At 30.9% G+C, this 22,629-nt stretch overlaps 3 protein-coding genes across 3 annotated transcripts; 2 read left to right on the top strand and 1 right to left on the bottom strand.

Moving 5' to 3' along the window:
* The first annotated feature begins 1,179 nt into the window (after positions 1-1,179).
* Positions 1,180-2,083, top strand: LOC125807874 (uncharacterized). Its single transcript, XM_049487612.1, has one exon. It carries the CDS (start codon positions 1,181-1,183, stop codon positions 2,072-2,074), a length of 894 nt encoding a protein of 297 aa, XP_049343569.1. The 5' UTR covers position 1,180; the 3' UTR covers positions 2,075-2,083.
* A 3,830-nt stretch (positions 2,084-5,913) lies between these two features.
* Positions 5,914-10,116, bottom strand: LOC125807939 (E3 ubiquitin-protein ligase CHIP). Its single transcript, XM_049487695.1, has 8 exons — positions 9,772-10,116; positions 9,597-9,664; positions 9,449-9,512; positions 8,714-8,785; positions 6,864-6,997; positions 6,603-6,756; positions 6,401-6,511; positions 5,914-6,313 (listed from the first exon to the last, which is right to left on the bottom strand). Exons 1-8 carry the CDS (start codon positions 9,874-9,876, stop codon positions 6,188-6,190), a joined length of 834 nt encoding a protein of 277 aa, XP_049343652.1. The 5' UTR covers positions 9,877-10,116; the 3' UTR covers positions 5,914-6,187.
* Positions 10,117-12,476: 2,360 nt separating this feature from the next.
* On the top strand, positions 12,477-13,729 carry LOC125807837 (cytochrome b561 and DOMON domain-containing protein At3g59070-like). The gene is made up of 2 exons (XM_049487568.1): positions 12,477-12,936; positions 13,408-13,729. Exons 1-2 carry the CDS (start codon positions 12,739-12,741, stop codon positions 13,666-13,668), a joined length of 459 nt encoding a protein of 152 aa, XP_049343525.1. The 5' UTR covers positions 12,477-12,738; the 3' UTR covers positions 13,669-13,729.
* The last annotated feature ends 8,900 nt before the right edge of the window (positions 13,730-22,629 follow it).

The raw sequence follows: 22,629 nt of genomic DNA, 5'->3' as shown, positions 1-22,629 counted from the left end.
AGTTAAAGTTACTAATTTATGGAGATTAACTTGTAAGTCAAAAGCTATAAGCTCATTCAAACATGCTCTACATAGGCCTCTATGACGTTTATTTGGAAACAAATAAAGTGAGAACAGTTGGACAATTAGGTAGAGAGATTTATGAATTGAAGGTATAATTTTCACTTATTAGGTATTTAATTTGTCCCATGGCCAATTTAAAATCATTTAAAAAAAGGCAATACTTGCACCTAATACAAAAGAACAAAAAATTGACCCTTCTTTAATTTCCCATCCAATTCTGGATCCGATATTGAATTCGATTAAATTCAAAGTTCTATATACTCTCTAACAAAGACAATTACATATTCAACTTAAATCGAAAAATATTTTTTTAAAAAAATGACCTAATGCTTATGTGGCAACTATACAATCTTGCTTGGCCGCAAAGTTTGGCATCGACTATCGAATCCATGGCAGCTTTAATGCATAATCAATGTGTATACAGAGTCAGTTTTGTAGTTTTATATTCTAAGGACAAAAGGCAAATGTATTTCCAAAATTAGCTCAAGATTTTCTACAGCTCACTATCTTGTAACCCAAGACATAACAACTATCCTTCAATATAAATTAAACCAGCCATATACCATAATATACCACTAGTCGTGACATTGTCAATATTTCAAATCTTCTATTTTAGAGGACGGAGAGAAACTTTGAATTCTTAGCTTATTTGGCATTTTTGTTATGATCTTATCCATATTGTTCATGGTACACATTTCTTTGTTCCAAATCATCTATATATATATTAACTTAAAATCGCGATAGTTATTTTCGATTAGTTTAAAATAGAAGCTCCCAAAAACACGTTTTCCCATCTTAATCCAATTCCATGCAGCCAATAATTATTTTTTAGTGTTTACCTTTTCGATTTTCTGAAGAGTCATATGTACCCCCTATGCCCCTACACTTACCTATCTAATTAAGCCATTCAATTAATTACCAGAATTTTCCTAAGTATATCCTTTTTTATCAATGACTCATTCTGTTCTTTTCAAACCCTTATAAAAGCATTACTCACTCCTCATTTTTTTTTTCTGTTTCGAATTCCAGTTTTTATTCGAATATTCTTGTGTCAAATAGCTCTTTTAATAAGCACAACGAATTAATTGTGGTTTACTAAAAATTGAAGGGAAAAAAAATGTCTGGTTTTAGCAGAATGAAGAGAGTTACTGACCCGTTAGACGAAAAAATGAAGGCTCGGATTGTTGGCAGCAGCGGCAGTGAACACAGTGCTCATGCCGATGATGATGATGTTGCTTCTCCTAGTTTCTCCGATCTCGTTTTCGGTGATTTGGAAAATAATGCCGGAGATGAAATTCCGGAGAATGATTCAGATTCTGAGCTTGATGTATCAATGTGTGATTCAATTGACAGGATTGAGATAATGCCGAGCCCTGTTTTCTGCAGCGAGCTCGATTTGTTTCGTAATGTGATTGTATCTTGTGTTGCGAAGGGATTGGAAGTGTTTTCGTGCTTTAAATCGAATAAATCGATGCTCCAGAGGAATGTAATGGCGTACCTGAGGAATTTCGGTTACAATGCGGCGGTTTGTAAGACGAAATGGGAGAGTTCCGGTGGACTTGCTGCCGGTAATTATGAGTTTATTGACATAACGAAATCGGATTCCGCCAATCGGATCACTACTCGCTACTTCATCGATCTCGATTTTAAAGCAGAGTTCGAAATCGCGAGGCCGACGATTCAGTACGAACGGTTATTACAGTCATTGCCGAATATTTTCGTTGGCAAAAGTGAAGAACTAAAGCAGATTTTAAGAGCAATGAGCGATGCGGCGAGACGATCGTTGAAAAGCAGAGGCCTCACGTTTCCGCCATGGAGGAAACACCGGTTCATGCAGAATAAATGGTTCAGTTCGTACAAAAGAACAACAAACATCATACCGACGGCGAGCTCGCCGGCATGGTTGTCACCGTCAAAGGAGACGAATGCGGTAAAATGCCGGACCGTCGGGTTTCACACTACCGCCGTGAACAGCTGCCTGTTGTTTCCCGCGACAACTCGTACTAGATGATTAGACGAAAGATAGCAATAATTAATCAAATTTTGAAAATAAAGTAATAGATCCATTTATTTATTTTTCTGTTTCATCTCATATTACAAGTACATGTATTTGATTGAATGTAACATTTGAAAAGCCAATGAGTTCGTCTCGAATATACTGAACATGTTATTATTATTAAATTGTGATTGTTTATTTGCAATGTGTAATGCGACGAATGCACATTGTGTGCATACATAGCCTAGTTAAGATTTCACGTGCCATAGATATGGGCAAGGAGCATTTTTTATAAGATAAATTCAGTGGTCAGAGCAGGCAGCGTCGTTGACAACATGGAAAATCCAGTTTCAAAATTCGGACGGCTTGATTAAAAATATTAAAATACGATATCGACGGGTTGACGACGCAGTATTTGGTGGAACATAAATACACTTGTCCGTTATTATATTATGAAAAATAATATCCTGAACCACCTTACTCATTGCTTTAAAATTTTGAATTATTGAAAATTCAGATTCATTCATATTGCCATTTTTCAATAGTAAAAGTGTCGTTAATCTGACAAATCTTAATTGATCAAATAAGTAAGTTTGGACATTTGGACATTGAATGATTAAAAAAAAGTTAATATCGAGGACAAGTGGCTTATATCAGTACAGTATTTAATAAGACTGAGTTGGAGGAAATATTTAATATATATATATAAAAAGGTTTGTTGAATGGATAATGTGTTTTTCAAGAGATCCGATAGGGCAATAATATTTATTTTAATATATTTTGTCCTTTCAAGAAGATTTGTTTGTTCTTTGCAGGCTTGACTTTAGGGTATTTGTAGAAGCTCAAAGTGCCCTTACTAAAGTTCTTATAGCCTCTCTTTCTTTCTTTTTTGAGGGGTTGGGTTACGTAAAGGGTCAAAATGTAAGGACTTTATGACGCTTTATTTTTTGTTTATTTATTTACAAGTTGTATTCTTTTCGGTAAAAATTTACTTGAATCAGATATTTATATCTATATATAATAAGCACAATGCAACTATCATTGTAACTATTTTGTTAGCTTTTCAACCAAAAGCTAACAAGATTTTTAATTACATATTTATTATTTAGTTATGTAATAAATATGTCATTGTATGAGCTATTTATTACTCATTCCTTTTGAATTTGTTAAATTTACTTTACGCAAGTAAATTAGATTTTGAGAAAAAACATTAAGTGATACTTGAAGTTATCCCAGATTTTCAAAAAGACACCTTAATATATATATATTGTTCCTCCCTAAGGCTGAAGATCGCAACCTTCACTTAAGACTATTAATGGAGTTTTAAGAAGAGAGGTATAAAAATCAACTTTTTATTTCATACCATAATTTTTACAATCTCACCATACATATTATACTTATATATATATATAATAATAATAAGCCACAATGCAACTATCATTGTAACTATCTTGTTAGCTTTCAACCAAAAGCTAACAAGATATTTAGTTACATATTTATTATTTAGTTAAATAATAAATATGTCATTGTATGAGCTATTTATTACTCATTCTTTTTGAATTTGTTAAATTTTGATCTGACACATACTTTACGAAAGTAAGTTAGATTTTGAGAAAAAACATTAAGTGATACTTGAAGTTGTCCCAGATTTTCAAAAAGACACTTTAACTTTGCATGCGTCCTATTATCCCACAAAACATTCAAAATCACAATAAATACACATTTTTTACACAATATTTCCACTTTGGACAAAAATATCCTTCGAATGTGCAATTTCTTAAAAACAAAAAGTCGGACCCATTATTGATGTATTGAAGGATGCTTTGGTAATTTCCTATGATGAATTCGTTTTGTTTGTTTCTTTTAAATTTATTTTACTATACTAAATAATTCTATAAAATACTATGAATCACAATAATTAATTACTTAAATATTTAAAAGATATAAAAATATATAAAAGATCTGATTGACTCTTCAAATTTTACCGGTGACACATAAATTGGGACAAATGAAATAATATATATTATTTGAAAATTTAGTACTATAAATTACAGTAATTAACAGCTAGAAATATTTCAAAGACAAAAAAAATTGATTGAATCTCAAATTTTTTTTAGTACTACATAAATTGAGAAAGAAGAAATGACCTATATTATTTGAAAATGGCGTAAAAGTATTACAAATCATACAATAAGAATTAACAATTTAAAATTTTAAAACACTTTAATGCTTTATACTTATTCTATTTCCACTTTAGACAAAAATATCCTCCCAATGTGCATATTTTTTTAAACAAAAAGTGGGACCCATTATTGATGTATTCAAGGATGCTTTGGTAATTTTCCTATGATGAATTCGTTTTGTTTGTTGTTTAATTTTTTAAAAATAATTGTATAAAATATTATAAATCACAAGAATTATTTACTTAAATATTCAAAAGATATAAAAATATGTAAAAGATCTGATTAACTCTTCAAATTTTATCGGTGACGCATAAATTGGACAAATGAAATAATATATATTATTTGAAAATTACTTAGAAAGTACAATAATTTACAGTAATTAACAATAGAATATTTTAAAGACAAAAAAAATTGATTCAATCTCCAAATTTTATTAGTACCACATAAATTGAGAAAGAAGAAATAACCTTTATTATTTCAAAATTGCGTAAAAGATATTACAAATCATACAACAATAATTATCAATTTAGAATGTTAAAAGACATAAAAAATTTTTTACCATAGTTAACAATAATTAAAAATTTAAACTATTTTAAAAATATTAAAGTTTGATTAACTCTTTAATTTTGTTTTTGTCACATAAATTGAAACAAAAAATGATACATATTAGGCCCGTGCTAGCACCGGCTCCAATGTCTAGTTGAATCAATATATGTATATTGAATTTGAATGTACTATTTTTCCACTTCATTATATTACTTGATCATGAATAATTTTATTGATTTGATGTGAATACTCAGTACCAATACGTTTATACCCTTTTACAATTTGTATAGAGATAGCTGTATTGCTTCTGTTCAAGATATAAATATTGTTTCTTAATTTATTTATTTATTTATTTGTTGGTGGATACCTCCTTGCATGTGGCAAAAGTGGAATAAAAGTGCCACTTGTCTCCTTGTTGTGGTTTATTTCTAATTGATAATAAACGTGTTGTTTCTTTAATTTTATTTATTGTTGCATCAGTTTATGCTTACAGATAAAAAAATTCATTCTTTTTTTAAAAGGAAAAAAATCAATTCCTTTCTTGTCATGTTAAGAATTGAGGTCTCACAATCACTAGTCAATATGCTTTCTCTCATACCTTTCTTTCTTCATTCATGGTTCGATATTTTGATGTCTTAAGCGTAGAGGGACTACTCATGGATAGTGAATTGTCTAAGTAAACTGAGATACGCCGGACATTGAGTTGAGGCTTTGCTTTCAGAGTAAATTGGAATCAATGGAAAGGGTTAACTGCTGGAGTTGAGTTAATAACAGACACAAAATGTCAGGGAGTAATTGTTTTATTACATTGGTGGTGTACAGAGCCAAACTGCATGCACCTTGAAAATTTCAAGGGGAGCCTACTACCTTCCAACACAAGTATTGAGTAACCCTATCCACCAAGCCTAAGACATACGAGAATCACCTAATATTTTTGCCTCCAATAAAATTTGAATGTGAGAGACCTCAATGATTCTCCATCCACTTCATTCTTGGTCATTGGGGTATAGAGTGTAGCTTTATCTCTCCCCTTTTGTGCCTATATTGATGGTGAGCATGTTGCAAAATTAAGTTAGAAGCTAGTTTAAGTTTTTCAAATTCTTCACACAAAAGCTAGCTTTATCAAAAAAACTATTGTTTCATTTGATCAACAGTATATCACTGTAACATCTTACAAAAAACTCGTGATGGTTTGCTGTACAATTAATGTACAAAAGCACTACACTGTACAACTGAGGTTAACATGAATTACGTAGGAAACCATGTTAATATTGAATCATATTGGAAGCAGTTAGCCATATGACTACCACCAAAAGATGCGTCCTCCCGCCCCTCTGGCTCTGTTCTTGGTTTCACTAGCACCACCAAGGACATGTGTCCTGTATGCCCAACGAAAAATTTACTGTATCCTGTATGCCCAGCCATGCCTATCCAAAAATGCCCTCACAGATTCTTTTATGGCCAGGTTTGGCACCAACTGGGACGGCAAAAGTGGTTCTCTTGTGATTGGATCAAAATTGCCCACCTAAATTGCCAAGCACAGGATAAGGAACATAAATTAACAAATCCAATGGAAAACAAAGATGAAATGAGGGAGGAGAAACAAATTTACCTTTTGCAAATGCTCAAGGATCACAGCCCGCTCATATGTAAACCCACTCGGAGTAATTACAGGGTCACGAAAAATATCAAGAGTAATTTTACAACACAAGTAATCAGGAACCTAGGAATTTTGTTAAGTGTCAAAGGTTAATACAACATACTTGCTTACAAAAGGGAGAATTGACTAACATGATAATTGCTTGAATGCTCACCTCAGTTGGAATATCATCGGCTGCAGCTTTCATGAAAACCTCACCTAGAGATTCCAGTTGCTTCAAAAGCGCTGTTGAGTTTTCATCTTTGAGCCCTTCTGTCTGACAACTGTCAAGCATATGTGTCTCCTTGAGAGCTGACTCACAGGATTCTCTGAGGCGCATACACAAGAAAAATTATGGGGAGACAACCTATATAGTTGGTATAACAATCCAACAAAAGTAACAGAAATTTATAAGCAACATTAGAAGAGCCATTACTTCAAGTTCTGAAGCTCCCAGGAGCGCCTTGTAGATTCATGCTCCCACTCCATGTACTTTGCTTTAGCAAGCTCTTCCCAGATCTCTTCAACAATATATCTTCCTGGATTCGCACCTCTTCCAAGGTCTAATGCCTGACAGGATACATAGAAGATACATAGAAGAGAACTGTATCATCATAATTAAGCAGAGCAAACTTCCCTAAAATCATCATTTCAACTAAAATAATTCAGCAAATCATCAAAAGAAAAAATGATCATTGATAGGTTTATCCAGTACTTAAAAGAAGATTTGAATTGAACACAATGATGGCAGTATGCTAATTAACATGTTCTGACATACATTATTGTAATTTGAGCTTCGAGTAGGTAAGTCTGTGATTATTGAAGTCAAAGCCAGACCCCAAGCCTGGAAGAATTAGCCTTACAAGAATTCAGTTGTTTCACAGGTTTAAATTGTTCCTTAGGAACACTTGCAACCTATGGTTCACACTTGGTGGATTGAACTAAAAAAAAAAAAACACTTAAAGAAAGTTTTGGCTTGAAATTTTATTTTGATATCTCCAGGTATTGAAACTGCTCTTTCAGTTACTACTAGTAAGAGCAACCAACAACGAGCACATAGATTTGCCACTACAAACAAACAGTTACCAAACAAATTATCTGATAATGCTTCTTGAGGAATTCATTCATTCAAAATAGGTAAGAGGAATAAATTCATTAGTTATACTTGCCATCAACTAGGAATAACTAAATCCTTAACATCAACATTTCTTCAAGCTGTGTGTGATCTCACCCTTGAAAAAGAAATGTGAACTGAGCTTAACATTTTCCCAGTAAGCTCACCTCTCCTCCACTGAACTAAGATTTACTTTGACAATGCATTTTCATAATATGTAAATTCCAAAATATGTCACCCAGAGAACTATCACAGTTAAAAACAAACATACAGCCAACACAAAAGAAATCACTGGGATTTCTTCTGATATGCTTAAACCTTGTTAGGCAGAGTTACTTGGTGTATGTGCTAGTGGGAGATAGTAGATATTCGGTGAAATAGTTTAAGTGCGCACAAGCTAGCTTGGACACCATCATTATCAAAACAAAAGAACACTAAACCAATTATTCTAGCATAAATACGTGTTCATTTATCCCTTGCACCACACCTAACATCTATTTTCCTAAAACTTCAAAGAGCCACACTTAGATTAGTTCACCATTAAGATGATCCAATTACACATATGAAAGATGCTAGTGTTGTTTCTAATAAGAGTATACATGGTTAAGACCAAGATGTTCGTCAGAAGCAAGCTAGAAACAGCACATTGGAATTACAGTACATGATTACTAAGCTCGAAACATAAAGGTGATATTAGATTAGTTTTAGTTAAGATTTGAACCTAAGACACTTTTATGGAAAATACAGAGTCAGAAAATAAAAAAACGAAATGATAAAAGGTTCAGAAACTTGTTTTCCGACAATCAAGCTTGCTAACTTTCATATGTTGTAAATATCGAGGAATGAGCAGTGACAATAGCAACCGCAATACGTCCCTAATTATAGAATTGCATTCGTATTAATTTAGTAAGAGCATAAAAGAGGAAATAATGATAGCAAAAGTAAGAATGCATAATGACTGACCAAATTATAAGGGGGGAAAAGACCTCCCTTGTCACGTCATCATTTTCATAAACATTTAGGGCTGCAGCCTAAACTTGCAAACAGATGAGGCTGTTTGGATACAGATTAGACACCGCAGAGAGACACAGCCACAAAAGTGTGGAGCACCAATGTGATGTATGGACACTTGGAAGACAAATATTTAAACATCTGTAAGAGACGATGTATACCTTTTCCAATTCTCTCACACCTTCAGCATATTGTTCCTTTTGTAGCAATGCAAGACCAAGATAATAGTGGGCCTGTTTACCCAGAAATCACTCTTATGTTATTATCTGTAGGGAAAAAACAATTTCTAGCAACACCAACTAAGAAAGACCATAAATTCAGCAGATAAGAAACAGAGATTCTATAGAAGTATTCAACTTTGATTATGTGGATGTTCTATCATGCTATATTATTCTCCTAAAACTTTGAATTTATCAATAATAGTTAACAAATCAACATCTCCAGGATTTACATCATTAAAACTCCAGATTATCTTTGCATTAATCTGTACAACTAGCAAGAATACCATATTCAAGTTTTTTTTGTAGTGATCCTATTACAGTAACTGCTCTCTCGGCAAACTATTTCTCTGATGGAACATTTAAGATTTCATATTTCCATTTTTCCCTCTTCAAACTAGTTATGACCATGAGGGTTTTCAACATCCATGAGAAAAACAAACTAAATTTGGTGATACACTGAAACACATCTAAGTCAACCTTGATAAAAGCAACAACAACAAATCCACTGTAATCCCACAAATATTGTACAGGGAAGGTGGTCTGTGCACAACCTTACCCCTACGTTGTCAATGCGAGAGACTATTTTCAATAGACCTTCAGCTCGATAGAGCACTTATATGAAAACACCACATTGGAAAAAGGAGCATGCAAGCTAAGAATCACAATGTTTCGTACCTTTACAGAATTATGATCGAGCTGAATCGCCTTCCTGCAATCTTCCTCCACTCTTCTCCAGTCACTATAAATCAACAATCACAATACTGCAAACACATCTACAAACATACCATCAAACCGAACAAAAAGAGATCGAAGAAACACATACTTCCGCCTCCGATGACATAGAGCACGATTGGTCCAATATATCGGAACATTAGGGCACAAAGTAATTGCCTAGAAAACAAAGCAATCAGTAGAATCAAATATCCTATAAAATTAAGAAAAATTAGAAAAAGAGAAATATCAATCCATTTTGACCTAACACTAACAATAAAAAATACCTCTGTATAAGCATCAATGGCAGCCCCAAACCGATTCTTCTGAAAATAATGGTTCCCATCTTGCTTTAGTTGTTCCGCTTGCTTCGAACCCACGATTGATGCCATTTCTCCTTCTCTGTTTTTTCTTTTCTCTTCGATCTTGAAACAAACCTCGAGTTCTTGGAATCTCTGTAAGCAATTGCTACCCTCTATATATACATGAAATTTGTTTTAGAAAAACAGGATGAAAGGTCGGAAAATTGAAAAAGTAGCGCGGCGGGGTGGAGAGGGGCGGGAGAAGGATGGTCTGTGAAATTTCAAGAGCAAATGTGCGGAAGGAGCAGAAAATTGGAAGCGTATGCTATGGTGCGCCGAAATACGATAAATTGTTAACTGTGCAACCTCATTGGGGCCACACTAAACCACCTCCTTTTCTATTCATAAAAAATACTTAGGGCCTGTTTGGAAGGATACTTGGTAATTGAATTTGGTGTAATTAAAATGTTTTGTCCTGTTTTGAAGGACATGTAATTCTTGGTCAGCAGGCAATTAGAGTAATTGGCAGGGGTAATTACACTACAATTCACAGGTACAGGTTGTGAATTGCTGGTAATTACAACCTGATTACTTTTTAGTTTCTTTTTTTTTCTTTTTCTATTTTTACTTTTTTGTTTTAAATTTTTTTACTTCTATTATTTTAAGTTCTTTTTTTATTTTTATTATTCTAAAAATTTGTAAAAGTTTATTTTTTATTTTATATTTTATATTATTATTTTTCATTTTCTTCTTGTTCTCAACCTTACTTTACGTGATTCTATGTAATTTTCTCGTATTATCTATTTCTTTATGCCATGCTTATTATCTCATTAGCATAATTTTATTAGTATTCTATTTTTAAATTAAAATAGAATTTATTGTTAAGTAAGGTTATAGACTTACGTTTTCTTTATTAAGAAAAAATAAAAATAAATCATATTTATTGCTATGTTGAAATTTGTTATAAGAGTATTATGTTAAATTTTTTATTTTGAATTTATAACTTATGTTATATTTTCAGTTTCATTTGTTTTAGTAATATTGAATTTACATTGCACGTCATTTTTTAATTAGACTTAATAGATTATATTTTTGTCAAATATTTAATAATTTATGACATTTTATTTATATTTTATTCTTTTTATCAAACATGTATTTCACGATATTCATAAAAACTTCATACTTTTAGTTGTTACAATCAATTCATTGAAATATATTAATTTGAAAAAATATAAATCAATTATTTTTTCATAATATTAGTTACAGAAAATATGTTTATTAATTAATATATTTTCAAAAAAGAATATATATCTTAAATATTTAATTTAATGTCATTTATAAAGTTTCTTATTTGTCTAGTATAACTTTTAAATAATTAATTTTTATTTTTAAAATTTATTATAATTTTACAATTGTAATTGTGCATCAAAACAGAACATGTGTAATTACACTGTGACATCCAAACAAGACATGTGTAATTACAGTGTAATTACACTGTGGCAACCAAACATGTTAGTGTAATTGCTAGATAGTGTAATTACTAAGCTGGTAATTACTATCCTAGTAATTACACCAATTTCAATTACCAAGTGACTTTCCAAACAGACCCTTAGTAAAATTAAGAGGTTAATGTTAGGATATTAAAATTTTCTTTTAATTTACTTGTCCACCATATAACGAAAACTTAGTGTACTAGATTATCCTTCGATTTAAGTTACAAAGTCATGCAAGTCTATTAGGAATGCAAAGCTGTCATGAGAACCATGTTAAAGCTCTGTGGAAGTCGAAGGTCGGTTCAATGGGGCAATGAGGAGCTAGTACTGAATCGACTGACTGTCCACTTGAAACGGTATAATCATTAAAAACAAGTAGCTAGTGATTACATTTCTAGTCGTGAAAGATAATGTCTAATTCACATTTTCATAATTTAAATCTAAATGTTACTCCTATCTATCTCATTTAGATAAAAATATTCTTATTTGGCAGAATCACACGACCATTAGTTCGTTGCAAATACTAAACATCATTTTTACTCTTTACCCAATCCTAAACATTATTTTTTCTCTTTATCCATTCCCTTTGTATATCACTTTTTTCTCTAAAATTTCATTTAAAATTTTTTTCGATAACATAATAATAGAATATATATAAAAATATTTTTTAAAAAAACGTTTGACTTGAAGATTGACATTTTATTGGAAATTAGAAGTCATACCCCCGTCCTCTTGACACTTCATTGGAAATTTACAGCATGCTGACTCATGCCAAGTCGGACTATAATTATAGGCCCACGGCCCAGCACCCTTATTAAGGTTTACATGAGGAAATTTTTCGTCTAATTATTTTTATCGAATTATGTTAAATATTTTTACATTATTCAATTTTAGACTCTAAATTTCATTTAATATTTTGTTTCCAATCAATGACACTCAAATTCATGAATTCGTTATTGGATGAAATTTAATTTTCTAAGCGAAATCTTTGAATCTTTCTCTGGTATCTAAATTCCGCAAAAAATATTTATACAACCAAATTATTAATACTAATAAACCTATTATTACCAATTAAACTATATTTCTATATGGAGTAGTATTTTTATTTACAATAATATTATCACGTTATATAAGTGAAACGATTTCCTTCCTTTATATAAATATCAAATCCCCAAAATTCAGCATCTCTGCAAAAATGGCCTCTCTTCTCCATCTCCATTTCATCTTCCTCAACGCATTTCTTCTAATTTCCCCTGCAATATCAAACAATTGCTCGTCTTCTCCGGCGCCGATCTCCGGTAACACTCACTTCGTCGACTGCACAGATCTCCCTTCTCTGAAATCATCTCTTCACTGGACTTACAATTCAACAAATTCGACACTTTCAATTGCTTTCGTTGCTCCTCTGCCTTCTTCTGATGGCTGGATTTCATGGGGAATTAACCCAATTAAGCCTTCCATGATCGGCACTCAATGCCTTATCGCATTCAAAGCTTCAAATGGATCCATGATTGTTAATACTTACAATCTTACTTCGTATACATCGATTACACAAACTGATAAACTTTTGTTTAAAGTTTTGAATTCTAAAGCAGAGTACTCTAATGGCGTCATGCAAATATTGGCCACTTTGGTACTACCGTCAAATATGACCACGGTAATATTTACATTTTTGTCCTGATTTTTTGTTTATCATATTGAGAATTTCAAAAGAAAGATAATACATTATCATAATACAACAACAAACTCACTATAATCTGCAAGTACGGTCTGAGAATGATAGAATATACGCACATCTTACCATTACTTTAGAGGAATAATACATTATCATAAGAGTTTGAATTTAAGATTTAAATTGTTAATCTTGTAAGGTTAAGATTATTAGTTCATTGCAATTTAAGTGAACTTGAGCTAAAAGTCTATCGAAAATAGTTTCTCACTCTGTCTACCTTCACAAAGTAAATATACAATTGCATACACACATGACATTATCCTTCTCAGATCTCACTTATAGAACAGTAAGAGTGAATTTTGTGAGATTATTATTTAATTTTATATAGCTATTTTTTAATTGTTATTTAAGTTTTATTAGTTATCATATGACATCTGTTTATTTCGATCATAACAGGTGAATCAGGTGTGGCAAGTTGGACCAACGGTGAAAGACGGTTCACCAGTGGCGCATAAGTTTGATCTTGACAATTTGAAATCTAAAGGCACATTAAATTTGATTACTTCTTCCGGTGGCGATGGAAAAAATGCCACAGCTCCTGTTCCTGCTGGTGGTGATGGACAGAGTGATAATAAAACGGGTGGATCTTCAAGAATTTGGAGTAACAATACTAGTTTTTACGTCTTCATTATGTTCCTTGGAGTTCTGTTTTTTTAACTTAAGGATCAAATTAACAATGTTCCAATTTGAAATGATTCAATAAATTAGTTGTTATTTACATTCACATTTTATTAAATGAATACAATGCTCTTATTTACATTCACATGTTAGAATATATGGCTTTTTTGCGATTTCTTTGATATTCTGAAAATAATATGTGAAAATATTATAGAACGTGCAAGTAAACGGAGGGAGTAAGTAGAAAGGTTTAATTTTTGATTACTTAAAAGTTTCATGAAACGGTTCATACAATAAAATATTGACATACATTTTTTACCAACTTTTTTGTTGAGTAATTTAAGCCAAAAAACTTGGCATTCAATTTATTTTTGACCCACTTTTTTGTTGAGCAATTTAAGTAAAAAAATGGCATTCTTTAGCCATATATCCAACTTATACGAATGAATAGGAGCACAATCTTCCCTCCTCTAAATTCAAGCCTATTTAATAGTCATATATAAAATGACTTATTTTTAATTTTTATCAAATTATGAACAGAAAATTACGGAAAATTTGTTTTGAGGAGAACTTTAATTAGAGTCTCAAGTCTCAACTTATATCAAACATTGAATACATCTTTATATAAAGTGATGTATATGATATATATCAATTCCCACCTATATATATATAAATATATCAATAATTAGTATCGAAAAAAGATATTAGCACATATATTTATTGGTAAACTGTTTCATTATGAGATAAATAATTTAATTTTAAGTAGAACAAATACAATGTACCTTTCCCTATATAGATCAATAATTATTATCGAGGAAAAAAGGATATTAGGACATGTATCCATTCGTTAAATTGTTTCATTATGAGATACATAATGTATTTTTAAGTAGAACAAATACAACACACTTTTTAAAAATGTATATCACATATGTAATTTGATTCGGATACACAACTTCTTCGCTATCATTAAAATTTGTATTTTTTTTATAAAACCAAAAAAAACAAAACTACTCATGAATTTTGAAAAAACCTCAATTGAATTCGAAAATCAATTAACTACATGGTGTATACAAATGAAATTGCACATTTGATTCTTCCCTTAATCAGAGGTCTCAGGTTCAAGCTTTTGGTATGGAAAAAATTATTTTTAGGAAGTGTTTCCCATCGAATGGGGCTCTACGCAGCGCGAATCCAAAATAATTGAACTCTATTGCTGGTACCAGACACCGGGTGAAAAACTCAAATATTCAAATAATGCACCGATTAAGTGTGAACATACTTATTGTCGTTAAAATTTGTTAGAAATTATTTCATCCTTTCCTTTTTATTTTTATCTTTATTTATTTAAAGTAAAGAAATTTACCTATTAATGAATGAAAATATCCTTTAAATGTTGGTAGTTATGAAAAATCTTAAAATATCAAGTTATCAACCATACTTTTGGTGGTGGACAAACTACATAAATCCCACTAGTTTAGGTCTTAATTACTAAGATTCCCGATAATTTTAAAATTACTTCTTCTACCATATTTCATGCTTAGGATACATGGGTTTGAATCCGCGAGATACATGTATCTGCCGAATTTTAAAACTGAGATACATATTTTATCTGTTTAAATTAATTAGTTGTAACTGATTTCCTTAATTAGAGGAGTAATTGAGGATTTTTAGATTACATGGACAATTAATTTTAGAAATTTAAATTAATAATATACCTTAATATAAGACAGAAAGTAAGGAGTGTATATATGTTTAATTTATTTTATTTTATTATTCTTTGAAATAATAAATTCATCAATATTATCAATAAAAGACGAAAACATGTATATCTTGGTCATTTAACTCGATTAATCTCATTTTATTACTCTTAAATTAATAAATTCATTAATTTGATGTCTCTATTATCAATACATGATGTATCCAACAAACTAAACACTTAGATACATGACTATCATATAAGTACATTCATATGTATCATAGACGTATCTAATATCAATTTCGTGTTTATAGTATATGTGTCTAGTATTAACTTAATGTATCTGTTTATATGACCTAATATTAATATCATGTATCTATTTATATGATCTAATTTTAATTTCATGTATCTTTTATATGTATCTAGTATTAATTTGATGTATCAAGTATCAGTTTCATACATTATATTCAAAAACATGTATCTCGGATGCATAGTAAGCATATACATATAATTATGTGTATCTAAATATGTAATGTAATTGAAACACACAAATTTGGCATCTGAAATTATTTCTCATAGATACAAATATTTTTAACTCAGATACATGAAGTCTTAACTAGATATATATACAACTGATATGTATTCAACATTGTTGCACTCGATGTGTATCTAATGATGTATTTGTTCTGTTAATTAAAGCTTGGCAAAATTCTTCCATCTTGATTAGGTTGTTCCTATATTTAGATCTATTCTCGACTTAAATGTTGGCGGATGAAGAGTCAGTCCCTGGAATGAGAAATTCATGAGTGAAAATAAACAAATAAAAGTTGTTTAATTTAGTATAGTATTGTTAATGTGCAGTACCTTTAACAAGAATCATCGATTTCGAGAATGTCCAGCCACAAAAGTGTTTGAGAAACAACAAAATTAAAAAATATAAAACTTAATTTGTAAAACTATTTAAAATTGAATTTCAGAGCATTATGAACTTTTAACTTAGATACAAAACCAAGATAAATGAGAATAATAAAATAATAGAAACAAACCTATATATATAATGCTAATTTGAACATGCAAACATGTATTAAGAGGATGAAGGAAGAAAGAGGGAGAAGATGGAGGAATAAAGAGGGCTAGGTGGGTTTAACGACAGATGAAATGAAGAGGGAGAAGAAATTGGGGTGGGGGGCAACGGCAGATGGAAGAAAGAGGGAGTAAAAAAAAAGGGTTGGTGGACTTTTGAGGGGTGGGGGATTTGAATTGTTAATGGACCATTAATTAAGGAGTTTAAATTTAAGATAATTATTAAATATCATATTTAAGGGATTTCTATATCTGATTAAATATTTCAAAATATATGATATAACTATTAAAAGTGGTAGTACGTGTAATTGTTTTAAACTAGAGGTAAATATAGTATATACGGTAGGAATGTATGTGTTGTTAGGTAGTTTTTCCTTTGGTGGGGGCAAAGGTTATGCATAGTATTCCGCTAAATCTTTTTGGCCCATAACGAAATTCTACAATTTATGTCTGTCTTGTGTTGTGTCTGCATCAAAAGGAAATTGTCCAACAATATATATTACACACCGATCAACTATTTTTAGTTTAATCGATTGAGTGAACGGCTATTTAAGTTAGTTCTTCAATCAGTTGAAACTTGGGGTGATTTTATATGTATCTTAATATTTGTGTGATAATAAAATTAAAACGTGTTATGATATTTGTCTGACTATAAAACAACGTGTTATAATCTCAGTTGTATATGCATTCCATATTGTTTGCCCATAATGAAATGCTAGAATTTGTGTCGGTCCTCTTCAAGTTTTGAGTATGTGCATCAATTCGTTATTTTTTCCTATTTTAGATTTGCCAAACATGTTAGCCACACATAAAGAATTCTATATGTCCACATGTTTCTACTTTTTTTCCATTAATTAGAGGTTTTGATTTTGAGCTTTGGGTATGAAAAAAAAATTCTTTATTAATAAGCGCTATCCAAGAATAGACCCTACCACAGAGGGATATAAATTGCACTAGGCAAGCCCTGTGCGACAGGCTCGACTCAAAAGACATTAAAGGGAAATTGATTCCGATTCATCCGTGTGGATGACCACCCTCCAAACCAACTGAGTCATGCCAAGGATGTTCGTTGTTAAAAAGTTATTGAACTAGCAATTTCAGAGTTGTTGGTTAGGATGAAACAACAATGCTGAAAAGGGATCTTACCGATTTGTGCCCACTTTATCATTTCACTGTTTTGTATAGTCTCACAAGTGTGTACAAGTACAATAATTATAGTAGCCTGATTAATGTACATTTGTCTGTAATGTAAAATACATACTATCCTTACTGGCAATATATCACTTTTATATTAAGAAAATTAGTTACTTTTTAGTATTTTTTTAATTTTAATGATATTTGATTAATTCAAATTCATATCGCGTAGAGACACCAAAGGAAAGCACTACTCTTTCATATTTTGGTTGGTTTTAGTTAGCTTGGTTAAGGATATAATTGCTCATGAAAGTGTAAAAAAACTAAAGAATATGGAGGGTATTGTTGTAAACCAATAATTTTCTTAGAAATTATGTGATGCATGTTACTTTTAATACAACAAATCAAACCGCCAATAAAAAATAATATCAACATAACTAATTCCTGCATTATTAATACACCATATTCAACACTATTCTTATACATCTTACGAAACAACTCCTTACTACTCATATATATACACTTCATATTCAGCCATAATCTTTTTTCATATCCCTCCTCTTCTTCCTATCCTATCCTTCAAAAATATATCACATTGATTTTCATTTCATTAGGAAAATATATTTCTGTCTAGAATATATGGCCAACTCTAAACCACTACTTTACCATTGTTTAATCTTCTTTGTTATCTTACTTTCTTCAGCTGCAGTTTTACAAGGTCGCACGCACTTATATTTAACTTCAAAGGTTAGTTAAATTTGACTCTCGAAACATGAAAAACATGATAAATTAAAATGAAGAGGATATTATGTATACTCCATCTATTCCATTTTATATGCCACTCCTTAATTTCCTTTTATTCCGTTTAATAAATCAAAGAATGATATATACTTTCTTTTTATTACCCTCGATAGAATGTTAATTTTTATAGCTGTAGAAACATATATATCTTATCTAAAATAATAACATCTAAGGGTACTTTTGGAATCTGTCAAATTTATTACGTTCTTTCTTAAGTTTTGTGTGCAGTCAACTAACGTTGCGTAAAATGAAGTAAAGGGAGTAATAATTATTTATTCCCTTCATCCAAAGTCATGACTACTAGACTACTTAATCAGGGGCAGAGCTAGAAGATGAGATATTAGGAGGTTTATTTGAACCGAAAAAGTATATTTTACACATAAGGTTAAAATATAACTAATGTTTATGAGTATATATATATATCAGATGTTGAATATCTTTAGTTATTCAAGCATATTTCATTCTTCATATTTTGAACTTTTTTTAGTGAAAATTTCTGATTCCGTTACTGAATTCAATTATGTATGAGTAAAGGGTGGTGGAGAAGGATTGATAAATCGGAATTCAAGAAGATTGATGATAGGATCAATAGCACCAAAGTGCACCTACAATGAATGCAGAGGATGCATAAAGTCCAAGTACTGTAAAGCAAAGCAAGTTCCAGTAGATGAGAATGACCCAATCAACAGCCCCTATCACTACAAATGTGTTTGTCTACTCTAGATTTTGATAGTGTAATCATTGTCCAAAAAAATATTATGTTATTATTTTTTGGATTGAATAATTTGTAACGTATCAAATTTGGATTTGGAATTAGTGATAGAGCATTAAGTTTGAACGGTCAAGTTGGATTATGTATTTTGGGATTATAGTTTTTTGACGTAAGTTATTGAGTTATGCTACCTGTTACTTTTAAGTGTAAATCTTGAATTCGCCTCAGAATTCGAGTGTGATGGAAGAGATGTTTCTGGGGTTTTTGGGGCAAGTGGGAGAGGAACCTTAGACGGTTCAAGTTCTATCTAGAAGAAGCAATTGAAAAGAGAGAAAGTACTCTCTTCATTCTATAATTACTTGTCAATTTTATCTTTCTACACGCTCTTCCGAAATTACAAATAAAGGCAAAGGGGGTGGGGTGGGGTGGGGATGGAAATTAATTAATTATACAAAAAAGGTCAAGAATAGTTGAAACTATGTGAAATTGAATAAATATGCCCTTGCACAAACTATTGACGTATGAAAGTATTTTTGTTCAATTTCACATAGTTTAAGTGCATTTTTCTTTACCCTTTTTCATTCATTACATTTAGATTTTTGTAAATAACAAAAATTTTGAGATAAATATTTTAAATAATGTGAACAAGTAATATGAAACGGAGGGACTAATATCAAGGGACAAATGAAAGTGCCCCATGGAGAATTGGAAATTGAGGGCCAAACCATATCACATAGTATGTGTATCAAGTCATGAGAATCTGTTCATTTTCTACTTAAATAGCAAAAGCCTTCTCTCTTGAGCATATATATAGAGAAGCCAGGACCCCCAATTTGTGTAGAAGCATGAAGTGATATCTTAGTGCAAAAGAATCTGCTTTACCTCTGATTGAACACTAGATTATAGTTTTATTATGCTTTAAATGAACAAGCAAATTAAAGCACCAAAGTGTTTTTTTTTTTCATCTGGTGTTTGGTACTCGAGTCCAATTATTTTGAATTTGCACCACGTAGGGCTCCATTTGGGAAAAATGCTTCATACCAAAGATTTTTTCATACTCAGTGCTCGAACCTGATATCTCTGGTTAAGGAATGAGGAGCCTCATCTGTTGGACCTGATCCATTGGTGGTAAATTAAAGCACCAATTTACATAATATATTGACTTAATTAGTCCATCAAATCATACTATCAATTTTGATGAAACAAATCTTTTAGAGTGAATTCCAATCATGTTAACCACTAAGAGGACATAATTTGGTTCCCTTTTACTTTCCTCAACTATACTAACCAATTTGTCAACCAAAGCCATCTAAATTGCACCATCCTTTATATATGCTACTCTATATTTAAGACCAGGCAAAGCGCCATGCCATATTAAGGCAGGCTATCATGTCATGTTAAGAATATTTTGATAACTTTAGCCCAACAATTGATATAAGCATTAATAATTCAACGAGTATGAAGATAGTAGAGTGATGACGTAAGGTTTGATATAGTGTGTTTTTCTCATTTAGAGATCAACTGATTTACTAAGTTTTTCCGGAGTTTGAAGACACATTCACACAATGAAGTTAGTAAACTTTGGTGGTCATATATACTTGGTTGATGCATGTTGACTTACACCCCGTAAATCTCCACATAAGTTCATAAGGTAATGAGTGAATAGTGATAGGAAAAATATTGCTACTTAAGCGTTAAATAAAGTACTATATACATCGATAGCTAAAAAGAAATGGAGATTATATATAAGGTGTAGTGATACTCTTACTAGTATGATCCCTTTCGGAAAAAAATCGTATTACTAGTTTCATTCAAATTAAATATCACATCATGATAAAAACACATTATGATAAGAATCAGAAGAAGGATAGCTATAAAACGCCCTCAATACAATATTGACAATCTCACAAAAATAAAATTTCAGTTAACCGTCGTGGATAAAATAATATCCGATTCCTAGCAAACGTTAATCTTACATATATACTCATGATTAATATCCTCTACGAAAAAAATATTGCTATCCTTTATATGACCACCTACTACTAATTAATGAGTAGCATAAGCACCTGTACATTAGCATTATATTAATTGGATCACCTAATTTGTCTTAGACTTAATTAATCAAAATCATTAATGTTGGAGTTTGTGGATTAATTATTCGAGAATTTGGATAAGAACAAACTGCTTTCCGTCCACACTTCGATTTTAATTATTCAAGAGTTCGGATCAACACTTACTACTAATATATATGAATACTTTGAATAATTCTTTCGTTTCATTTTGGAATTTTATTTCATCTAATATTCATTACAAGACCGATTAGTTAATTTATCTAATTAAATACTTTTTATTCATAACAAAAAAATAAAAATAAAAAAAAAAATAAAAAATAAAATAAAATAATATATATATATATATATTCATATGATGTTAACATATGATTAGTACATTTTACAGCCTTTTTGGATGGTTCATGCATGGTTGTTGTCCATTTGTAATTTGTACATGTAGTGTTCCGTATTGTTATTTTAAATAAGGAAGGGATAAGTATACCTCGAACTATCGTAAATGATATGCAGATATGAGATATCCTTCATCATACTTTTGGGACATTGGTTCCCCTGCCGTCCAAAAGCTAGAGCATATATATCCTTTATACTAACGGACATACACGTGTCATAATATTATCCATTGATCCGATATTTATTATATATCGGGTTGACGGATAAGATTGCATCACGTGTCCCTATTTAGTCTTCCGTTAGAGTGAAGGGCATATATGCTCTAGTTTTTTGACAACAGAAGCACCAATGTCCCAAAAGTATGACAGAGGGTATCTGCATACTATTTACGATAGTTCAGGAGTATATTTGTTCTTTTTCTCTTTTAAATATAATATTTGATTTTAAATTTTATTGTATCGAACTAATAAATATGTGGATATTCTTCTATGGCCAAAAATAAATTTCCATCCATTGAATGCAGAAAAGCTTAGTGTTGAAAGTTTATACAAAAAGTTCAAATGCCTGCTTGACTAGTGCAGCTTCTTCGTTGATGCCTTTTTCTTTACATTGAACACAACATTACGAGTGCGGCTCCAAAATAGATATTTTTTGGACACTATACAATCTACGTGGTAAAAGAGATCCTTTTCATCTAAGATAATTTACCCATAAATGAAGATACACTTCATATATCATATAATCAAACGATTATTACACGTTATATATTGGAGTAAAAAAATTTATAAAAATATAATGATAGTTTCAAATATTAATAACTAAATTTCATCTAAGGAGGAAGAGTTTTCTATAAAAAAAAAGTTTGTCAGCTAGAACTCGAAATTTTTGATTAAAATAAAATAGGAGCACTGAATTTGGTGAAGAAAAGGTTGTGGTTCTATTTATCAGCTTATTGCTTTCAATGTAGGGAAAATTAGTACTGTCAGCTCACAAAAAAGAGATCTATCTATATCACTCACCTAAAATAGTCATCGTAATTTTAATTTTAATAGCTCAATTGTTTACCTAATCGAATTTTCATTTTATTGAGGAGGATTTAATTTTTTACTTTA

This window comes from Solanum verrucosum, unplaced genomic scaffold (assembly GCF_900185275.1).
Source record: "Solanum verrucosum unplaced genomic scaffold, falcon-dt-bn FXZP01000183.1, whole genome shotgun sequence".
Taxonomy (NCBI): domain Eukaryota; kingdom Viridiplantae; phylum Streptophyta; class Magnoliopsida; order Solanales; family Solanaceae; genus Solanum; species Solanum verrucosum.
This window is presented reverse-complemented; position numbering and strand designations above follow the sequence as displayed.